The sequence below is a fragment of the Homarus americanus genome, unplaced genomic scaffold, assembly GCF_018991925.1.
Source record: "Homarus americanus isolate GMGI-L3 unplaced genomic scaffold, GMGI_Hamer_2.0 scaffold14072, whole genome shotgun sequence".
Classification (NCBI taxonomy): Eukaryota; Metazoa; Arthropoda; class Malacostraca; order Decapoda; family Nephropidae; genus Homarus; species Homarus americanus.
The window spans coordinates 1593024-1615699 of record NW_024754528.1 but is presented as its reverse complement, the minus strand read 5'-3'; the positions used below and the strand labels follow the sequence as shown (position 1 = coordinate 1615699).

The 22676-nt window shown below is 51.6% G+C and overlaps 1 protein-coding gene across 1 annotated transcript in view; it reads right to left on the bottom strand.

Moving 5' to 3' along the window:
• LOC121855838 (proteoglycan 4-like) overlaps positions 1–22676 on the bottom strand; it is a 75806-nt gene that overhangs the window by 5552 nt on the left and 47578 nt on the right. Inside the window, exons 2-3 of the mRNA XM_042350990.1 lie at positions 4518–5631; positions 2391–2416 (exon numbers count right to left, since the gene is read on the bottom strand). Coding sequence (XP_042206924.1) covers positions 2391–2416; positions 4518–5631 — 1140 coding nt within the window. The remainder of the gene's footprint in view (positions 1–2390; positions 2417–4517; positions 5632–22676) is intronic.

Sequence of the window (22676 nt, the reverse complement as noted above, 5' to 3'; positions counted from 1 at the left end):
AACGACCTGAAGATTAGTCACCCAGCTTGTTTCACCTTAACCCTTCACTCCCAAGTATAGCGGTTAGGTTAGAAGGAAGAGGAGGAGGGGGAAGGGGAGGAGAGGTATGAGGGAGGGCGAGGGAGGGAGGGAGGGAGGGATGGAGGAGGGAAGGCAGGGGAGGAAGGAAAGGGAGGGAAGAAGGGAGAGGAATAGCGTAAGGAGGGAGGGTGAGGAAAGGAAGGAAGGAGGGAAGGTAAGGGAGAGAGAAGAGAGGGAGGGAGGGGGGAGGGAGGGAAGGGAGGAGGGAGGAGGGAGGGAGGAAAGGGAGGGAGGGGAAGGAGGGAGGGAGGGAAGGAGGAGGGAGGGAGGGAGGGAGAGGGGAGGGAAGGGAGGAGGGAGGGAGGGAAGGAGATGTATTGTGGACAAGACTTTGTGTTTACTTTAATCCCGACTAACAAGAGTAACCTATTGTTAACATCACGTTGGGACCTGCTCACCTGTCTCTACCTGTCTCTCACCCGTCTCACTCTGCTGCTCACCTGTCTCACCTGTCTCTCACCGTCTCTCACCGTCTCACGCTGCTGCTCGCCTCACTCATCCGTCTCTCACCTGTCTCACGCTGCTGCTCTCCTCCCTCTCACCCGTCTCTCACCTGTCTCTCTGCTGCTCGCCTCACTCTCACCCGTCTCTCACCCGTCTCACGCTGCTGCTCGCCTCACTCTCACCCGTCTCTCACCTGTCTCCTCTGCTGCTTACCCGTCTCTCCCCCGTCTCACGCTGCTGCTCGCCTCCTCTCACCCGTCTCTCACCCGTCTCACGCTGCTGCTCGCCTCACTCTCACCCGTCTCTCACCCGTCTCACGCTGCTGCTCGCCTCACTCTCATCCGTCTCCACCCGTCTCACGCTGCTGCTCCTTCACTCTCATCCGTTTCTCACCTGTCTCACGCTCCTGCTCGCCTCCTCTCACCCGTCTCTCACCTGTCTCACGCTGCTGCTCGCCTCCACTCTCACCGTCTCTCACACCGTCTCACGCTGCTACTCGCCTCCTCTCTCATCTCTCACCTGTCTCACGCTGCTGCTCGCCTCCACTCTCACTTGTCTCTCATTGTTTCTCACTGTCTCTCTCACCTGTGCAGCAGTCTCATATTGTCTCTCAGATGTCTAACAATGTGTCTCATCTGTTCCACACACGCACTCACGCACACACACACCGCCGCCACACACACACACACACACACACACACACACACACACACACACACACACACACCTGTCTTATACTACCACCACACCATCCCACACCTGCATGAGCAACACTGTCATCACTACGGGGGGGGGAAGAACAGAAGTGGATAAAGCGCTCGTTTCATATCCTTAAAGTCACCGGATCGATTTCCCCTTCCCACCGTTCGCCCAACTGTATCAATAAGTGGGCTACCTGACCTAGTTGAGGAAGTGAAGTGTGTCAAGTACAGTACCGACCAGCGCTGTCTCCTTGTGTACGGGAGATTTAATTTTTACTAAATCATTAACCTATATCAACAGGTAAATCATTAACCTATATCAACAGGTAAATCATTAACCTATAACAACAGGTAAATCATTAACCTATAACAACAGGTAAATCATTAACCTATAACAACAGGTAAATCATTAACCTATAACAACAGGTAAATCATTAACCTATAACAACAGGTAAATCATTAACCTATAACAACAGGTAAATCATTAACCTATAACAGGTAAATCATATAACCTATAACGCAGGTAAATCATTAACCTATAACAGGTAAATCATTAACCTATAACACAGATCATTAACCTATAACAACAGGTAAATCATTAACCTAAACAACAGGTAATCATTAACTATAACAACAGGTAAATCATTAACCTAAACACAGGTAAATCATTAACCTATAACAACAGGTAAAATTAACCTATAACAACAGGTAAATCATTAACCTATAACACAGGTAAATCATTAACCTATAACAACAGGTAAATCATTAACCTATAACAGGTAAATCATTAACCTATAACAACAGGTAAATCATTAACCTATAACAACAGGTAAATCATTAACCTATAACAACAGGTAAAACAGGTAAGCGGTGTAGTAATTATGATGGTAAAAAATAATACTATTTCCTGTATTTTCATTTCTCCTACAGTGGGGCAAAAGTCGTATCTTTGTGCTCTGTTATCACTGAGCTGTGGGTGTGGGTATCACGGTGTGGCTTGTGTGGGTATGGACGAAAAAGGGTGTGGATCGTGAAGGTGTGGGTAGTGTAGGTGTGGACGGGGAGGGTGTGGCTGGGAGAGAGATGTGGCGGAAGGTGACAGGGTTCGAGGCGGTCGTACTGGAAATGAATCTTTGTGAAGAGGGAGGAGGAGGAGGAGGAGGAGGAGGAGGAGGAGGAGGAGGAGGAGGAGGAGGAGGAGGAAGAGGGAGGAGGAGGGAGGAGGAGGAGGAGGAGGAGGAGGAGGTACCTGGCAGATGAGCAACAAAGGAAATTACAAGGAAGCGCCGAAAAAGCAGTGACAGACGGAAGAGGGAGGAAAAGAGGGGGAGGGAGAGGGACCTGAGGGAAGGGAGAGATGGGAAGGATGAGATGGAGGTGAGAAGGGAAGGAGATGGAGGGAAGGAAGGAGATGGAAGGAAGGAGGGAGGAGAGAGTGAGGGGTGGGAGAGGGAGAGTGAGGGAGGGTAGAGGAAGGAAGGGAGGGAGAGAGAGAGGGAGAGGGAGAGTGAGGGGTGGGAGGGAGAGTGAGGGGTGGGAGGGAGAGTGAGGGGAGGGTAGAGGGAAGGAAGGGAAGGAGAGAGGGAATAGGAAGGACAGATGAGGTAGAATAGGAAAGAAGGTATAAAGAATGGAAAGGGAAGGGTAGATATAGAAGAGAAGATGGAAAAGGAAGGAAAGGTGATAAACAACATGGGAAGGAGACAACGGTAGGGGTGGGGGAGGGAGGAGGAGATGAGGTGATGAGGGAGTGTCAGGGTGTGTCCGGGGAGGGTCAGGGGATGGTATCGCGTGGTAGGTGTCGTCGAACAATCATCCCGTGGTCGTGATACAGGAAGCTAGAGTCGAACCCCTTGTCATGGGAGTGATTCACGGCGAGTCTGACCCACACGATTCACATGTTCTGTACCATCTCGGCAGGCCTCGACGAGAGAGAGAGAGAGTGTGTGTGTGTGTGTGTGTGTGTGTGTGTGTGTGTGTGTGTGTGTGTGTGTGTGTGTGTGTGTGTGTCACCTGTATAACACGGAAGATATACATTTCAAGAACAATTTACCTGAGCTATGAGGAAGGAAAACACACACACACACACCCACCTGGGCATACACGGGTTGGCTGAGTTTACCCGTGTACAGCAAATGCAGGCGTCCTGGCGTCGCTACCTGACCGTGTGTGTGTGTGTGTGTGCCGCCCTCGCCACCACCGCCTCCAACGATACCATTACTGACGCCGGGCTCACCAACACCACTATCACCAACGCTGCCACTAACGCCAATATCACCCGTCACCAATGACGGCAGCTTGGTGGGGAGGCATCTTGGTGGGGGGAGGAGAGGCATCTTGTGGGGGAGGAGGCATCTTGGTGGTGGGGAGGAGAGGCATCTTGGTGGGGAGGAGGAGAGGCATCTTGGTGGGAGGAGAGAGGCATCTTGGTGGTGGGGAGGAGGCATCTTGGTGGGAGGATAGGCATCTTGGAGAAGAAGATTTTTGGTGGAGGTCAAAGGGATCGTAGGGTAGGTTAGGTTAGGTTAGCACTGGGACTCTATACGGTAACAAGATGGTCTGTGTCACCCCCCCTCTCCCCTCCTTTAATGGTTTTAGGGATAATGGCCGTACGCCGCTTTGTGAGTCGAACCTGTAGTTGAAAGGGAGGGTCACCTTGTTTTATCACTACCACACACACACACTGACCCATATAAAACATAACTCTCTCTGTCTATCTGTCTTATACACGCACCCCCACACCCCACACACACACACACCCACTCTTTTACTCAACAGCCGCAGTTGAAGTAATAATAATAATAATTCTCCAAAAAAATCAGAATTAAAACTCGACTATCTTACCTCCGTCATTTTTTCTCCACCATTTCACTTCTCAATATTCAGTCAAAAATCTTTCTACTTTTCATTAGGAACATCTCCAAATTGTGGCGTCATTATAGGTTGGTAGCGTCGCCGGCCTGATCTGTCTGTGGAAGCCACCAGGTCAAATTAATTATTGGCACAGAATTAATTTTTGGGATTCATCACTAGCGGCTACAGGTCTCTCTCTCTCTCTCTCTCTCTCTCTACCCCACTTTCTTTCTTTCTTTCTTTCTTTCTTTAGTTCACCTCTCTCTCTCTCTCTCTTTCTTTCTTCTTTAGTTCACTTCTCTCCTATTTTCCTCGTCTTCGCCCTCTTCCTTCTCCACTCATCCTTCTTCCTTCACTTCGGACCATCCTCCTCCTCCTTCCCCGTCTGTGAAGGAAGAGGCAAAAGGCAATGGTATGTGGGGAAGAGAGGGCTGAGGGGTGAGGAGCTGAGGGCAGTGAGGGCTGGGGCAGTGAGGCTGAGGGCGGTGAGGCTGAGGGCAGTGAGGGCTGAGGGGCGGTGAGGGGCTGAGGGCAGTGGGGGCTGAGGGCGGTGGGGCTGAGGGCGGTGGGGGCTGAGGGGCAGTGAGGGCTGAGGGCGGTGAGGCTGAGGGATGGTGGGGCCGAGGGCGGTGAGGGCTGAGGGCAGTGAGGGCTGAGGATGGTGGGGCCGAGGGCGGTGAGGGCTGAGGGCGGTGGGGCTGAGGGCGGTGGGGGCTGAGGGCAGTGAGGGCTGAGGGGCGGTGAGGGGCTGAGGGGCGGTGAGGGCTGAGGGGCGGTGAGGCTGAGGGGCGGTGAGGCTGAGGGGCAGTGGGGGCTGAGGGCGGTGGGGGCTGAGGGCGGTGAGGGCTGAGGGATGGTGGGGGCCGAGGGCGGTGAGGGCTGAGGCGGTGAGCTGAGGGATGGTGGGGGCCGAGGGGCGGTGAGGGCTGAGGGGCGGTGAGGGCTGAGGGGCGGTGAGGGCTGAGGGGCGGTGAGGGCTGAGGGTGGTGGGGGGCTGAGGGGTGGTGAGGGCTGGGGCGGTGAGGGCTGAGGGGCGGTGAGGGCTGAGGGGCAGTGAGGCTGAGGGCGGTGAGGGCTGAAGGGCGGTGGGGGCTGAGGGGCAGTGAGGGCTGGGGGCGGTGAGGGCTGAGGGGCGGTGAGGGCTGAGGGCGGTGAGGGCTGAGGGGCGGTGAGGGCTGCAGGGGTGGTGAGGCTGAGGCAGTGGGGGCTGAGGGGCAGTGAGGACTGAGGGGCGGTGAGGGCTGAGGGGCGGTGGGGGCTGAGGGGCGGTGGGGGCTGAGGGGTGGTGAGGGCTGAGGTGGTGAGGCTGAGGACGGTGAGGCTGAGGGGGTGAGGGCTGAGGGTGGTGAGGGCTGAGGGTGGTGAGGGCTGAGGGGCGGTGGGGGCTGAGGGGCTGTGAGGGCTGAGGGGCGGTGAGGGCTGAGGGGCAGTGAGGGCTGAGGGCGGTGAGGCTGAGGGGCGGTGAGGGCTGAGGGCGGTGAGGGCTGAGGGGCGGTGAGGGCTGAGGGGTGGTGAGGGCTGAGGGGCGGTGAGGGCTGAGGGGCGGTGAGGGCTGAAGGAATGAATGTGGTAACTACACTCGATCGCTTTTCCATTCCGTAACTATAAATTTTCGTTCCCATTCCCACCTGGGTCGACTGGGAGCGCCTCGGGGTACGAACTAGTGACCCTCAAGGTATATGACGAGCGCTATATCCACTCAGCCACCGCGCGAGTCCCTGATAAGAAGTAACGAAGCTAAAAGCAAAGTGAAGATATACTTAACGTAACGTAACGTAACGTAACGTAACGTAACGTAACCTGACCTGACCTCTTCTGGCTGACTGGCTGAAGGAAGGAGAGGGGTGAGATGGAGCTGAGAGGGGAGGACTGAGGGGGGTGAGAGGGGGGAGGAGGAGGAGAAGAAGAACGAAGAAGGAAGGAAGGCAGCAGAGATAACGTATACAAAATACTATTGATAGCCAACGTTTGCCCGGGAGACGAAAAAACAAAAAAATATATTAAATCATTAAATTATTTCTCAACTTTTATGACCAAATAAGAAAAACAAAAATAAAATAAAAGGTTTATAATTTAATTACGAAGATGATACGAGTTGTTGGAAAATTGACTTAAAAAGAAATACTGATAATAAAGGAATAAATCGATAATGTAAGAATCTCTCGAGGAAAAAAAAAGATGTCTGGCAACTCAACCTTTCCCTGCGTCAATTAAAGACCTGAAAAATGTTATTAGTTCAATAGACGTTCCATTTCACATCTTAACTTCATTATTTTCACTTAATTATCCGACGAAGAGATTTTTCCACCCCTCCCCGACCCTCCTCAACCCTGTTCAACCCCTCCCCGACCCTGTTCAACCCCTCAACCTGTTCAACCCCTCCGACCCTGTTCAGCACCTCCCCGACCCTCTCAACCCTCCCCCGACCCTCTTCAACCCCTCCCCGACCCTCTTCAACCCTCCGACCTCTTCAACTTCCCCTCCCGACCCTCTTCAACCCCTCCCCGACCCTCTTCAGCCCTCCCGACCCTCTTCAGCCTCCCCCGACCCTCCTTTCAGCCCCTCCGGCCACTCCTCAACCCCTCCCCGAACCCAAATTGTGAGGTTGCGGTGAGAACACTTACAGTTTGTCATAGTGGCTGCTGCAGGTGCACACGATTGGGGGGAGTAGGGAACGATGGGGAGTGGGGAGGTGAGGTGAGGGCAGAGAAGTGCAGGTGGTGTTTCATAGTACGTTATAGTGTACCATTTAGTGATGTACCGTGGCAGGGGTAAGACAGTGATATCCAACAGGGTAGTACACAGTGTGGCTCCTTTACGACAAACAAACTGACACATTAACACAGTTTTTGTTACATCTCTTTCTCATTCTTTCTCTCATCATCATCATCATCATCTTACTCCTCTTCAACTCCTCTTTCGTTCCCACTTCCTCATTCTTCTTCTTCTCTTCCTTGTCCTCCCTCTCCCTCTTATTCATTCCTCTCCCTCCTTACCCTCGCCTCCAGGTTAAATTCCAGTTATTGGTTCCACCTCCGTAGCTGCAGCGAAGCAACCAACCGGCCTACGAGCCTCCCAACCAGCCGCTAGTAGGACGCTAGGCCGAGGGAGGGACTGTTGGAGGGTTGGAGGGGGTAGAGGTAGTGGTGGAGGAGGGTGATAAGGCGTATTTTGGAGAGTTAATTGGAGGTCAAGAGAGATGTACGGAAATTTCACTGCAGTCTGAGAATGTGATCTTGGAGGATTGGTGTTACCTGCTGATGGTCGTCTTGAGGAGGGTGTATACCTGACCAAACTAAGGTGAAACGATGCTTAGGTGATGGTTGCTCAGGTTAGGTTAGGTTTGGTTAGGTTAGGTTATGAGTGTAAGGGAGTGTAGAGTACAGCTAAACATCATATATATATATAAAAGAAGTATTCCTTGAGTAAACACACAAATTACATCTACCCACATAGTCAATTGTTCATTAGTTCAGGTTATTGGATTTCAATGTTGTGCAAGAGCTAACCCCTTCCCCTACCCCCCTCCCTAACCCCCACCACACCATCCCCCATGCTACACACAGGGGAGTAAGAATATTTCACCCCGATTTATGTCTTGCTCCCCAGAGGCTCCTACCTACAGCCATCGACCAAGGGACAGGTGACCTATTCTTGTGATGGTCAGGTGAATGTGCGCGGCAGGTGTTGTGGTCATTAACACTCACGACCAGTCCCAGGTGATGAAGTCCTCTACCTACCAACTACTGACGAAGGAGTCGCTGCTGCCACTACACACACACACGTACCTCCTCTACCTACCCCGTCAACCTACCCTCCTCCTCCACCCCATCCAACCTACCCCTCCCTCCTCCCTCCCCGTCAACCTACCTCCTCCTCCACCTCCCCATCAACTTCCCCCTCCTCCTCCCGTCAACCTACCCCCCCTCCTCCACCCCGTCAGCCTACCCTCCTCCTCCACCTCCTCCGTCAACCTACCCCGCCCCGTCCAGCCGACCCTCCCTCCTCCTCCACCTACCCGTCAGCCTACCCCTCCTCCTCCGTCCTTTCACCCCTCCACTCCACCCCGTCCAGCCTACCTCCTCCTCCCTCCCCTCCGTCAACCTACCGCCCCCGTCAGCCGACCCTCCCTCCTCCTCCACCTACCCCGTCAACCTACCCCCTCCTCCACCTCCCCAAATGGCTTCGACACTCTCCTCCACCGCCCCGTCAACCTACCCTCCTCCTCTACCCCCGTCAACCCTAACCCTCCTCCTCCACCCCCGTCCAACCTACCCCTCCTCCTCTACCCCCGTCAACCTACACCTCCTTCACCCCATCCAACCTAACCCTCTCTCCACTACATTAACCCTAACCCCGTCAACCCCTAACCCTCCTCCTCCACCTCCCAAATGGCCCTACCCTCCTCCTCCACCTCCCCGTCCAACCTAACCCAAATCAACCCTAACCCCGTCAACCTGCCCTCCTCCTCCCACCCCGTCAACCTACCCCCCTCCATTTTCATTTTCAGAGTGCTCACGGCTGCAGTACTAAGCCATCTTACCCAGGCCCAATCACCAACCTCTGAGGATAAGAATGCGAGCCGTGTTGCCGTCCTCCACCTCACTTCACTTCACTTCACTTCACCTCACAGCTTATACACACTGGCGTCAAAAAGTCCTACGTAATCTCTCTCTCTCTCTCTCTCTCTCTCTCTCTCTCTCAGGAGGTCAGAGGTCAACGACAACTAACACTCTTGCGCAATTAACAAGTAAACTTTACATGTGGTGCACGAGGAAGGAGCTCACAATATTCTACACCACCACAACTAGCATCTAACACTACCACCACCACCACCACAACAACAACCACTACCACCACAACAGACATACCATACCACACCATACACCACCACACCACACACCATTTCACCACACCACAACCACCCATAACAAGCACTTAACACAACTACCATCACAACTACACAAATAACTATCCAATAAGAAGAGTCATCAATGGCAGAAACATCTCTCCCTAACTTACAATGCAGAGACTGAGGGTGAGTCACAGGTAGGAGGAATAAGGTGGTGTGTGGTGTGGTGGTGTATGTATGTTTGTTTACATAACCTGTACACACACACACACACACACACACACACACACACACACACACACACACACACACACACACAGTCTACGGTCAATAATAACAACTTTTCACACCTTAACCTAACCAAACTCTAGGGAGGTGTTCAGCCCAGATTCACTTTACCTACTGTTAGCTGGACTGTAAAGTGTCACTCTCTCAAACTGGGCTTCAGTTCAGTCACCATTAAGCAGTTAAATTGTCCACCAGTCTGGTTTTACCTTTTCCTATCATAAATAAGAAAGACAGTCAGTCAGTCAGTCAGTTACTCTCTCTCTCTCTCTCTCTCTCTCTCTCTCTCTCTCTCTCTCTCTCTCTCTCTCTCTCTCTCTCTCTCTCTCTCCCTCCTAACTCGTATACTGTACAATGCCCCTGAAAGACTTGACATCTTTCTCTAGTGTGTTTACCCAACGTTATAAACTGATTGTAGACACATAACATCAAGAGGAACCAACAGGTGTTTACTTATCAGAAGCGGAGGTACCTGGTGGGTTGAGGTGACGCCATCTTACCTGTGAAAGAAGAAATATTGGTTAATAATTCAGTAAATAAATAAATAATTATGTAAATAAAGGCATAACGCACTTAGGCATAACACATTCTCAGGCATAACACACTTAGGCATAACACACTCTCAGGCATAACACACTTAGGCATAACACACTCTCAGGCATAACACACTTAGGCATAACACACTCTCAGGCATAACACACTTAGGCATAACACACTCTCAGGCATAACACACTTAGGAGCATTCTTAAGACCTCACTTTACCAGCCTACTTGTACCGCGGTCTTGAGTGTCTGGGGGTCAACAAGGACTCTCTCTCTCTCTCTCTCTCTCTCTCTCTCTCTCTCTCTCTCTCTCTCTCTCTCTCTCTCTCTCTCTCTCTCCAGGCAGGTATGATAAAATTAACATTGAACAAAACATCAATGTCTTTTATTTTCATTTCAAAGAGAAGACAATTATTACATAGCGGGTGTAATAATAATAATAATAATAATAATAATAATAATAATAATAATAATAATAATAATAATAACTTAAAACATATCATTATAAAGAACTCGGTCTATAATAGTATAAAATATGTAAATTAGTTTGTTTTTGTAATCTTATGTAAGTAAATCTGACGTTATATGACCTAAAATGACGTAGTGATGCTTTACCGTAAACAGGGTGACGTCAGGGCCAGGCAGGGTTGCTTATATCACCTGTCGGGGAGGAACACACACACACACACACACACACACACACACACACACACACACACACACACACACACACACACACACACACACACACACACACACCTGTATATACAAGGTCACCTGATCCAACCCCACCCCAGTTTGGAATCTCAATGACCATATTTAACCTAGTGGAGCCGAAGACCGGGTTAGGTTGGTGGCACTTGGAGGCACTAATTGTCAAGTGGCACTCCAAGGCGAGATGTTCATGAGTTGATAAGATGATCTGCCGAAGGAACAAGAGAGGGAGGAGGAGCCAGCCGTGTTTACTAGCAGGTGAAACAGTCACTGAGGACGCCATTCATCACGACCAATGAGAATAGTTTTTTTTTTATTGTGGTGTCAATGGCGCGTTGCTCCCTAGTCACGTGTATAGAGCCATAACCCACACAATGGTTACCTGGGCAACTCCCTCCCCCTCCTACCTCCTCTCCCCCCCGCCACTAACACCACAACTAGACTCATCTTTTCAATCCCTATATACTATCCTCTCCTCAATCTAACCTTCCAACCCTACACCCACCATCCCTACACCCACCATCCCTACACCCACCATCCCTACACCCACCATCCCTACAACCCACCATCCCTACCCCACCATCCCTACACCCACCATCCCTACACCCACCATCCCACCACCATCCCTACACCCACCATCCCTACAACCCACCCTCCCTACACCCGCCATCCCTACACCCACCATCCCTACCCACCATCCTACACCCACCATCCCTACACCCACCCTCCACTCCCTACACCCACCATCCCTACACCCACCATCCCTACACCATCCCACCCACCCTCCCTACCCACCATCCCTACACCCACCCTCCCTACACCCACCATCCACACCCATCCCTACACCCACCATCCTACCCACCATCCCTACCATCCCTACACCCACCATCCCTACACCCACCTCCCTACACCCACCATCCTACACCCACCCATCCCTACAACCCACCCTCCCTACCCACCATCCCTACACCCACCATCCCTACCCCACCATCCCACCCACCATCCCTACACCCACCATCCCTACACCCACCCTCCCTACACCACCATCCCTACACCCACCATCCCTCACCCCACCCTCCTACACCCACCCTCCTACACCCACCTCCCTACACCCACCATCCCTACACCCAGGTGAGGTGGGAGAGGTGAGGAGAGGTGAGGAGGAGGAACATTACCCACCTTCACTAATAAAATGCAGAGTAGGTGGAATGGGGGTGAGGGTGATGGGAGGAAAGAAGGGAGAGAAGGAGGGACGAAAAGGAGAGAGGGAAAGGGAAGGGGTAAAGGGAGAGAGGGGGAAGGAAAGGAGGCAGTATGTGCTGGGATGTGAGACGAAATCACCCCTCCCCAAAAAAATAAATAAATAACAAAAATATTAGACGGGAAATACCAGAGCAGAGGCATGTCAAGATGGCGGATCCTCGTATCACCCACTACCACCACTACTACCACTACCACCACTACTACCACTATCACCACTACCACCACTACTACCACTATCACCACTACCACCACTACTACCACTATCCCACCTACCACTATCACTACTACCACTATCACCACCACTACCATTACTACCACTACTACCACCTATCACCACTACCACCACTACTACCACTATCACCACTACTATCACCACCACTACTACCACTATCCACCACTACCACTATCACCACTACCACTATCACCACTACTACCACTATCACCACTACTACCACTATCACCACTACTACCACTATCACCACCACTACCACCACTACCACCACTACTACCACTATCACCAATACTACCACTATCACCACCACTACCCTCACACCACTACCATCACCACTACTCAGCACATTACTTCCTTAGTACAGCAGCACAATATTAATGTAAAGTATTCTCTGTACAGTATACATAATAAAAAAAACAACAGTGGATTTGTTAAGGTGTAAAAAGGTAAAGCTAATTAGTCCCAGCGGGCGGGGCAACTGGCTGAAGATGCCTTGGTGACGCCACTCAAGCGTAAGGCACGGCAGACGATACCAGGCCCAGCTGAGAGGTGGGGGGTGGAGAGGGGAGAATAAGGCATTGGGGGAGGGCAAGAGTGGGAGGGGTAAGATGAGGTGTTTAAGGAAAGAAGACGAAGACGAAGACGACGAAGAAGAAGGAAGAAGGAAGAAGGTAGAAGAAGAAGAAATTAAAGTCAAATGCTCAGTAGTAAAGTAACCAACTATTGCACCTCACCGCACGCGAGAGGAGGAGGAGAAAGAGGAGGAGGAGGATGGGGAGGGAGTAAGAGGGTTAAGGAGAGAACAGGAGAGACAATAGACGAGGGAAGAACAAGAGATAAACAAAAGGGAGAGAAATAAGGTATGACAGTAAACAATAGCGAGCGAAAGTAAACAATATGACGTGACAGTAAACAATATGACGTGACAGTAAACAATATGACGTGACAGTAAACAATATGACGTGACAGTAAACAATATGACGTGACAGTAAACAATATGACGTGACAGTAAACAATATGACGACAGAAACAATATGACGTGACAGTAAACAATATGACGACAAACAATATGACGTGACAGTAAACAATATGACGTGACAGTAAACAATATGACGTGACAGTAAACAATATGACGTGACAGTAAACAATATGACGACAGTAAACAATATGACGTGACAGTAAACAATAGCGCGACAGTAAACAATATGACGTGACAGTAAACAATATGACGAAACAAAGCGTGACAGAACAATACGCGTGACAGTAAACAATATGACGACAGTAAACAATATGACGTGACAGTAAACAATGACGTGACAGTAAACAATATGACGACGAAAAAAGCGACGAAAGTAAACAAAGACGACAGTAAACAATAGCGCGTGACAGTAAACAATATGACGTGACAGTAAACAATATGACGTGACAGTAAACAATATGACGTGACAGTAAACAATATGACGTGACAGTAAACAATATGACGTGACAGTAAACAATATGACGTGACAGTAAACAATAGACGTGACAAACAATGCGTGACACAAATGACGTGACAGTAAATATGGCGTGACAACCACACACACTAACACACCGTAACACACCACACTCACCACCGTAACACACCACACTCACCACCGTAACACACCACACCCACCACCGTAACACACCACACTCACCACCGTAACACACCACACACTCACACCGTAACACACCACACTCACCACCGTAACACACCACACTCACCACCGTAACACACCACACTCACCACCGTAACACACACACCTACCACCGTAACACATCACACCCACCACTGTAACACACCACACTCACCACCGTAACACACCACTCACCACCGTAACACACCACACTCACCACCGTAACACACCACACTCACCACCGTAACACACCACACTCACCACCGTAACACACCACACTCACCACCGTAACACACACCACTCACCACCGTAACACACCACACTCACCACGTAACACCACACTCACCACCGTAACACATCACACTCACCACCGCACACCACACTCACCACCGTAACACACCACACTCACCACCGTAACACACCACCTCACCACCGCACACACCACACTACCACCGTAACACACCACACTCACCACTGTAACACATCACACTCACCACCGTAACACACCACACTCACCACCGTAACACACCACACTCACCACCGTAACACATCACACTCGCCACCGTAACACACCACACTCACCACCGTAACACATCACACTCACCACTGTAACACATCACACTCACCACCGTAACACACCACACACTCACCACTGTAACACATCACACTCACCACCGTAACACATCACAGTCACCACCGTAACACATCACAGTCACCACCGTAACACACCACACTCACCACCGTAACACACCACACCCACCACCGTAACACACATCACACTCACCACCGTAACACATCACACTCACCACCGTAACACACCACACTCACCACCGTAACACATCACACTCACTCACCTGTAACACACCACACTCACCACCGTAACACATCACACTCACCACCGTAACACACCACACTCACCACCGTAACAACCATCACCACCGTAACACATCACAGTCACCACCGTAACACACCACACCTCCACGTACACACACCTCACCACCGTAACAATCAAACCACTACCCACCACCACTAACACACACGTAACACATCACACTCACCACGTAACACACCACCACCACGTAAAACCACACACAACTCACGTAACACACACAGTCACCACCGTAACACACACACTCACCACTGTAACACACCACCCCCCCACACTCACCACCGTAACACACCACAATGCATGACAACAACAATTCAAAAGTAACAGTGAGGCACTTGTCACTCTCCCACTTTGTTACATGATATAATTGCAGGTAACACCATTCCCACCTTCCCACTCGGTAACGCCCCAGGTGAGGTGTCCCTCCCCGCTCGGCCAAGTGACTCTCGCCTTTCTCACGAAATAGATGGAGGAATTCTTGGAATGTGGAGTATTGTCACATTCCGACATATCCCTCACACACCTCTATAGTGGCACGAACTTACGCTAGTCCGTCTAGACAGGTAACAGCGTATTGATCCGTAAGAATACCTGGCAGTCTTATCACCACACCTAGAACCTTGTAAATGCCAAAATATTCACCGGTAATTAATAATAAGACTCCCAGAGGAAAAAATAAAATAAATATCCTCCCCAAACATTCATTATTCCATACGTGGCAACATAAAAAGTTAAAGTTCATCTCTACACCTGAGAAGCAAAGGTGGTCCGTGATTGGTCAGAGCCGACGCGCTCTCTCTACGCTGATTGGTTGAGACCTGGCGCGAGTAATTCTGCACATGCACACTAGATCAAGGTAATATTCAAGAAGGCGCCCTGCCATTGCCATATGTCGTAACCCTGCCGTTCCTACACGTATTATATAGTTCCCCCTCGTTCTATACCACCCACACTGACCACACGAGGGAACAGCACTCATAACCTAATTGTTCCTCCTCCACCCCTCACACCTGTCCCGTATTTTCACCGCCTCTATTTGAATGATTATCCTACCTGGGCTGTGATGCCATTTGGGAATTTCACGACGCATTTTTATTTCCAGGGTAATGTAAGCCTTATGGAGGTTCTGTGTATGATAATTATCTTTCTGACACACACACACACACACACACACACAGTATCATAGTGTGGATGGTGTGGTAATGAAGGTGTGGAGCAGCTGATGTGTCACAACAGAAGGGGTGGAATGGGGTAGGGAGGGAGGGGTGGAGTGGGGAGGGAGAGGTGAGGATGAGGAGAGAGGAGGAGGAGATGTACCACTTAATACCTACGTGAGGCGTGAGTACAGCCTTACCTCACCTGTGTTGCTGAGGTGTTCCGTACCTGTGACACCTGTAGCCTCTCACTCACTCTATTCATCAACCATTTATTTACTATGACGTCACTAAATCGTCATAAATCACTGGAGTTATGTGACGTCACCACATTGTCATTACCCTGGATATTTGACGTCATGAAAACGTCACCGAGTTGATGTGATGTTGACCCCCCACACCTGTACAGCCCCCCCACACCTGTACAGAAAGGTGTGTGAAGGACAGACAGGTCAGGTGTACACGGTAGACAGGTGACACAAACGCAGGTGGAGGGGTAGACAGACAGGTGTGTTGAAAAAAAGAGAGAGAGAGAGAGAGAGAGAGAGAGAGAGAGAGAGAGAGCATTTTAATTAGACCGTGATCCTAAGACCTCCACCCGTGTAGCCACAGTAATTACGACATGATGAAATGCGTTTAAAACTCAATGGATATTCTGGACTTCTTTAATGAAATAGGAGCATTACGTGTGTGAGGGGTGGGTGAGGGGGTGAGGGGGGAGGGGGGGTGGGAGGGGTGGGATGGAGGGGGTGGGGAGGGGTGAGAGGGGGGTGAGGTGGTGAGGGGGTGAGGGGTGGTGAGGGGGAGAGGGTGGAGGGGGGGGTGAGGGGGTGGAGAGGGGGTGAGGGCGTGGTGAGGGGGGTGGAGGGGAGGGGTGTGATGGGGGGGAGGGGTGGGTGAGGTGAGGGGATGAGGGGGTGAGGGGGTGAGGGGTGTGAGGGGATGGGGTGAGAGGGGGGAAGATGGGGTGAGAGGGGTGATGTGGGGGGGTGGGGGTGGTGATGGGGGTGGAGGGGGTGAAAGGGGTGGGGAGGGGGTGGAGGGAGAGAGGGGTGGGGGTGAGGGGTGGTGAGGGGAGAGGGGGTGAGGGGGGTGAGGGGAGAGGGGTGGGAGGTGTGGTGAGGGGTGAGGGGGTGAGGGGTGGTGGGAGGGGGTGAGGGAGGGTGAGGGGTGAGGGGTGGGGAGGGAGGGTAGGTAGAGGGTGGTGAGGGGATGTAGAGGGGTGGTGAAGGGATGAGGGGTGAGGGGAGGGGAGGGGGTGGGTGAGGGAGGGGTGGTGAGGGGGTGGGTGAGGGGTGGTGAGGGGGGGAGGGGGTGAGGGGGAGGGGGGGTGGTGAGGGGGTGAGGGGGGTGGGTGAGGGGTGAGGGGTGGGTGAGGGGGGTGGGGAGGGAGTGGTGGGAGGGTGGGGAGGGGTGAGGGGTGGTGAGGGGTGGGGAGGGGGTGAGGGGGGGAGGGGTGAGGAGGGTGAGGGGGTGAGGGGGGGGGTAGGGAGGGGGGAGGGGTAAGAGGGGTGGGGTGGTGGAGGGGGTGAGGGGTAAGGGGGTGAAGGGGTGAGGGGTGGTAAGGGGGGAAGGGGTGAGGGGTGGTGAGGGGGGTGAGGGGAGGGGGGGTGGGGGTGAGGGGTGCTGAGGGGGTGGAGGGGGTGATGAGGGGGTGAGGGGAGGGGGGTGAGGGGGGTGGAGGGGTGATGAGGGGGATGAGGGGGTGAAGGGGGAGAGGGGTGATGAGGGGGTGATGGAGGGGGGTGAGAGGGTGAAGAGGGGGTGGTGAGGGGGTGGTGAGGGGGGAGGGGGTGGTGAGGGGTGATGAGGAGGGGAGGGGAGGAGGGGTGATGAGGGGGTGATGAGGGGGGGAGGGGAGGAAGGGTGAGAGGGGTGATGAGGGGGTGATGGGGGGTGAGGGGGTGAGGGGTGGGGAGGGGGAGGAGGGGGTGATGAGGGGGGGGGAGGGGGATGAGGGGTGAGAGGTGGTGAGGGGTGTGAGGGGTGGTGAGGGGTAGAGGGGTGAGGGATGATGAGGGGGAGGGAGTGATGGGGTGATGAAAGAGGGGAAGAGGGTAATCAGGGATGATCAGGGGTGAGGGGGTGAGGAGGAGGAGGAGGAGGAGGATCAGGGGAGGAGGAGGTGGAAGAGAGAGGGTGTAAGGTATGGTGAGGATGGTGATGATACGTTGTGGTGGGTGACCAGGGGAGGGAGGCGGAGGGTGAGGAGGGGGGAATGGAGAGGAAGAGGAGCCACCCCCCCACCTACACCTCTCCCAGCCAAGATGTAATTTTCTCCATGATAATTAAGCACAACAGAAGAAGAGAGATCCTCTATTGTTTCAAAGACGTTCCTCGTTTGTCGCCTCCCTCCTGCCCCTCTCCACCGATCTGATCACATTCTGGGGGAAGGAAGGGAGGGGGGGGGGGTTTAGTGGACGCTGTGGGAGGGGAAGGGGGAGTGAACAGCAGGGAGACAGAGGATTTGAGGAGGGAGGTAGGGAGGAGATTCAGGGTAGGAGAGAAGAGAGAGAGGTTGACGAGACTCTCTCACTGAAAAAGAAAGAAGTGTCACGTTATTCCCCAGCCTCACTCCCCACCTTCACCCACACTCTACTCCTCCCCAACATTTCACCATTTGTCACCTCATCTCCCCAACCCATCTCCCTCCTCATCTCCCCAGCCCATCTCCTCTCATCTCCCCAGCCTATCTCCTCTGTCTCCCCAGCCCTCTCTACCTCAAGCATTCCCCACTCTCCACCCCAACCAGGCCTAACCTCCTCACACCATTACCTCCCTCCTCCTTCTCAACCTCTACCTCCTCCCTCTCTCTCCCACTTTCTCCCCTTAACCTCCCCCTCCTCTCCTTGTCCCTGTAGTCTCCCCTCCCTAGCCTCCTCTCCGGCCCCTCTCACCCCCCTCTCCCGCCCCACTCAGTACCCTGGTCACACTCAGCAGGTCTCCTCCATTAGCAGGCAATGAATGGTCAGTGTGAGGGCAGGGTGGCGCGTTCCCACACTCGCCACGCCGATTACAGTAGAACGGCTGGGAATCCCTTCACACGGGGTATAGTTTTCTGACAGAGAAGGAAGAAGGAAGGAAAGGAAGGAAGGAAGGAAGGAAGGAAGGAAGGAAGGAAGGAAGGAAGGAAGGAAGGAAGGAAGGAAGGAAGGAAGGAAGGAAGGAAGGAAGGAAGGAAGGAAGGAAGGAAGGAAGGAAGGAAGGAAGGAAGGAAGGAAGGAGGGAGGGGGCGAAGAGGAGGGAAAGAGGAGAAAGGAAGAGGTAAAAGAAGAGGGGAATAAGAAGAGGGAGGAGAGGAATTTTTATTTTATTTTCTCTACACGAGCTTCTGGAGACACAGACAGGCCAGGACGGAACGTGGAGAGGTGGTGTCATGTTTCAAAGCAATCAATTGAGCTATCACTAAGGACAGTTGATTACGGACGGACGGAAGGACGGTGGGAGTGATTACGTACCGTGTCTGAATACTACCTACACCACCACACTACTACCACACAACCACCACACCACGACCACACTACCACCACACCTTCACTACCACCACACCACACCACTACACTTCACTACCACACCACCACCACACCTTCACTACCACTACACCTTCACCACCACACCACCACCACACCTTCACCACCACTACACCCACTACCACACCACCACCACACCTCCACCACCACACCACCTACACCTTCAATTCCCACACCACCCACACCTTCCACTACCACACTACCACCACACCTTCACTACCACTACACCTTCACCCCACACACCACCACACCTCACTACCACTCACACTTCACTACCACACTACCACCACACCTTCACTACCACTACACCTTCACCCCACACTCCACACACCCCACCACCACTACACCCTCACTACCACACTACCACCACACCTCCACCACCAAACCACCTTCACTACCACACACCACCACCACACACTTCACCACCACCACACCTTCACTACCACAACACCTTCACACCTCTCACCCCACACTACCACCACACCTTCACTACCACACTACCACCACACCTTCACTACCACACTACCACCACCACTTCTAACCACAGGGAACAATGAGCAAGCAAATGGCAAATATGTGTGGTTTAATTGCCTCTAATTGGCTGGCTCTAATTCTAAACAGGCTCTCTAAATAGGTAATGTGTCTGATGCGCTGGGCTATTTTCAGCTGAGTGGGGGACCCGCCAGTGCTATTACCCTCACAAGCACACACACACTGTACAAACACACCACAAACACACACACACAAACACACACTGTACAAACCACACACACACACACTGTACAAACACACACACACCTCACACACACAGTGTACAAACACCTCAAAACACACTGTACAAACACACCACCAAACACACACACTGTACAAACACACACACACACTGTACAAACACACACACTGTACAAACACACACACTGTACAAACACACACACTGTACAAACACACACTGTACAAACACACACACACCTTGTACAAACACACACACACACACTGTACAAACACACTGTACATACACATACACTCAAACACACACAGTGTACAAACACACACACACACTCAAACACACACAGTGTACAAAACACACACACACTCAAACACACACAGTGTACAAACACACACACACAAAACACACACACAGTGTACAAACACACACACACACTCAAACACACACAGTGTACAAACACACACACACACACACACTGTACAAGCACACACACACAAACACACACACACTGTACAAACACACTGTACACACACACAAACACACACAAACACACATCCCTGACCACCGAAAGTTCAAGACGTACCTGGCGCTCCTCTCCGGAGCAGCCAGGTCAACTTATTGGCCCATACCAACCTCCCTGAACCCTTCTCCCCACCGGATATCAACAAGTTCTCAAGTTACAATTTCATTTAGGAAAGGAATGGAACCAGTGTTAAACAGAGGTGAACAGTGGTGAACAGTGCTTAAGTCAGTGAGAACAACTCAACAGTAACAGTTACTCAAGTTAACCTTCACACAGTAAGGTCCCAGGTACCCAGTGATACCGGCCGTGAGACCCAACAACCAGTGATGTGTTAATCCGTCTACGATAGGAAGGCCTGGGGCCACACCTCACTCATAACACCATCTGTGAGATTACTACACCACGTCAAGTCCTCAACACCATCTGTGGGGATTACTACACCACGTCAAGTCCCTCATAACACCATCTGTGAGGAATTACTACACCACGTGATGCCCTCATAACACCATCTGTGAGAGTTACTGCCACGTGATGCCCTCATAACACCATCTGTGAGGAATTACTACACCACGGGCCTCATAACACCATCTGTGAGGTTACTACACCACGTGAGGCCCTCATAACACCATCTGTGAGGTTACACCACGTGAGGTCCCTCACACCATCTGTGAGGTACTACACACGTGAGTCCTCATAACACCATCTGTGAGATTACACGTGAGGCCCTCACACCATCTGTGAGGTACTACACCACGTGAGGCCTCATAACACCATCTGTGAGGGAATTACTACACCACATCAGGTCCCTCATAACACCATCTGGGGAACTACTACACCCCATAGGTCCTCCTAACACCATCTGGGAGGAGTTACTACACTACGTGTTTGCTGTTCAACACCTACATTAATCTGTATGTTCCTTTACCTTTCTCTCTAATAGAGGCTTTTGTTAAACACCAATGTATAATAAGTCATTTATGTCAATGTATATTTTCAGCCTTCAGACTGCAGAACTTTAATAAACCATTAATTATATATTTATTATTACACACTAAACACACACACACAAACACACAACACACACACACACTGTACAACACACACACACACTGTACAAACACACACACACACACACACACTGTACAAACACACACACACACACACACACACACACACACACACACACACACACACACACACACACACACACACACACACACACACACACACACAAACACACACACACACACACACTGTACACACACACACACACACACACACACACACCGTATTAACCCACCTGTTTTATGAAGACTCTCTCCACACCTGTACAGACACACCTGAATGGGTAATTAAGGAGACATCACCCACCAGCCAGTACTGAGGGAATTTAAACAAGGAATATGACACAAGTTTTCTGGGCCAAGAAAGTCTCTGGCATGTCTTTTCATGGGAGAAATTTGGGTAGTGAGGGAGAGAGGTAGTGAGGGAGAGAGGGAGAGAGAGCCACCATCAATCCCCATTCCTAATCACACTCAAGCATTTATAAACAAGGGTGACTCAGCACTTAAAAACATAAACAACAATAATAATACACAAAAATTGAACGCAAGAAAACCATCCATCAGTCAGATCGTGAATGGATGCTTACCAGCCCAAAAAAAAATATGTACAGTGTCTTGGTAATCAGGGTCACCATCACCACTATATAACAAGGTCTCCAGGACACATCATGGTCACCATAGTCACCATCATACAGGTGTTAGGACTCAGGTGTCGGGCTGTTGCAATCCACAACCTAACCTAACCATACGGATCACTGTGTGTGTGTGTGTGTGTGTGTGCAGAGTGTGTGTGTGCGTGTGTGAGTGTGTACTTAACCTGAACATCAGTCAAGCCGCGCCAGGTAGCCAAGCGTCCCCACCCCTTAGTACCACCCCAGCCTGCATGCAAGATGGCGGCGGCAGCAGCAGTAGTGGGGGGCAGCATCCTTTACCCTGGACTACACAGGTACTCCACACTCTTATAATAAGACACTCAGACCTCAACTCTAACAACCTTCCCTTATACCGACCATTAACACAGGTATTAGTAGTGCCTCTCACCTTCAACCACCTCACCTTCTCCCCACCCTCGCCCTCACCCCCTCCTCCTCCCCACCCCCACCCCACCTCTCCCCCCACCCCACGTATATCTTATTATTTATCAGTGGACAAACCATTAAGTTAACC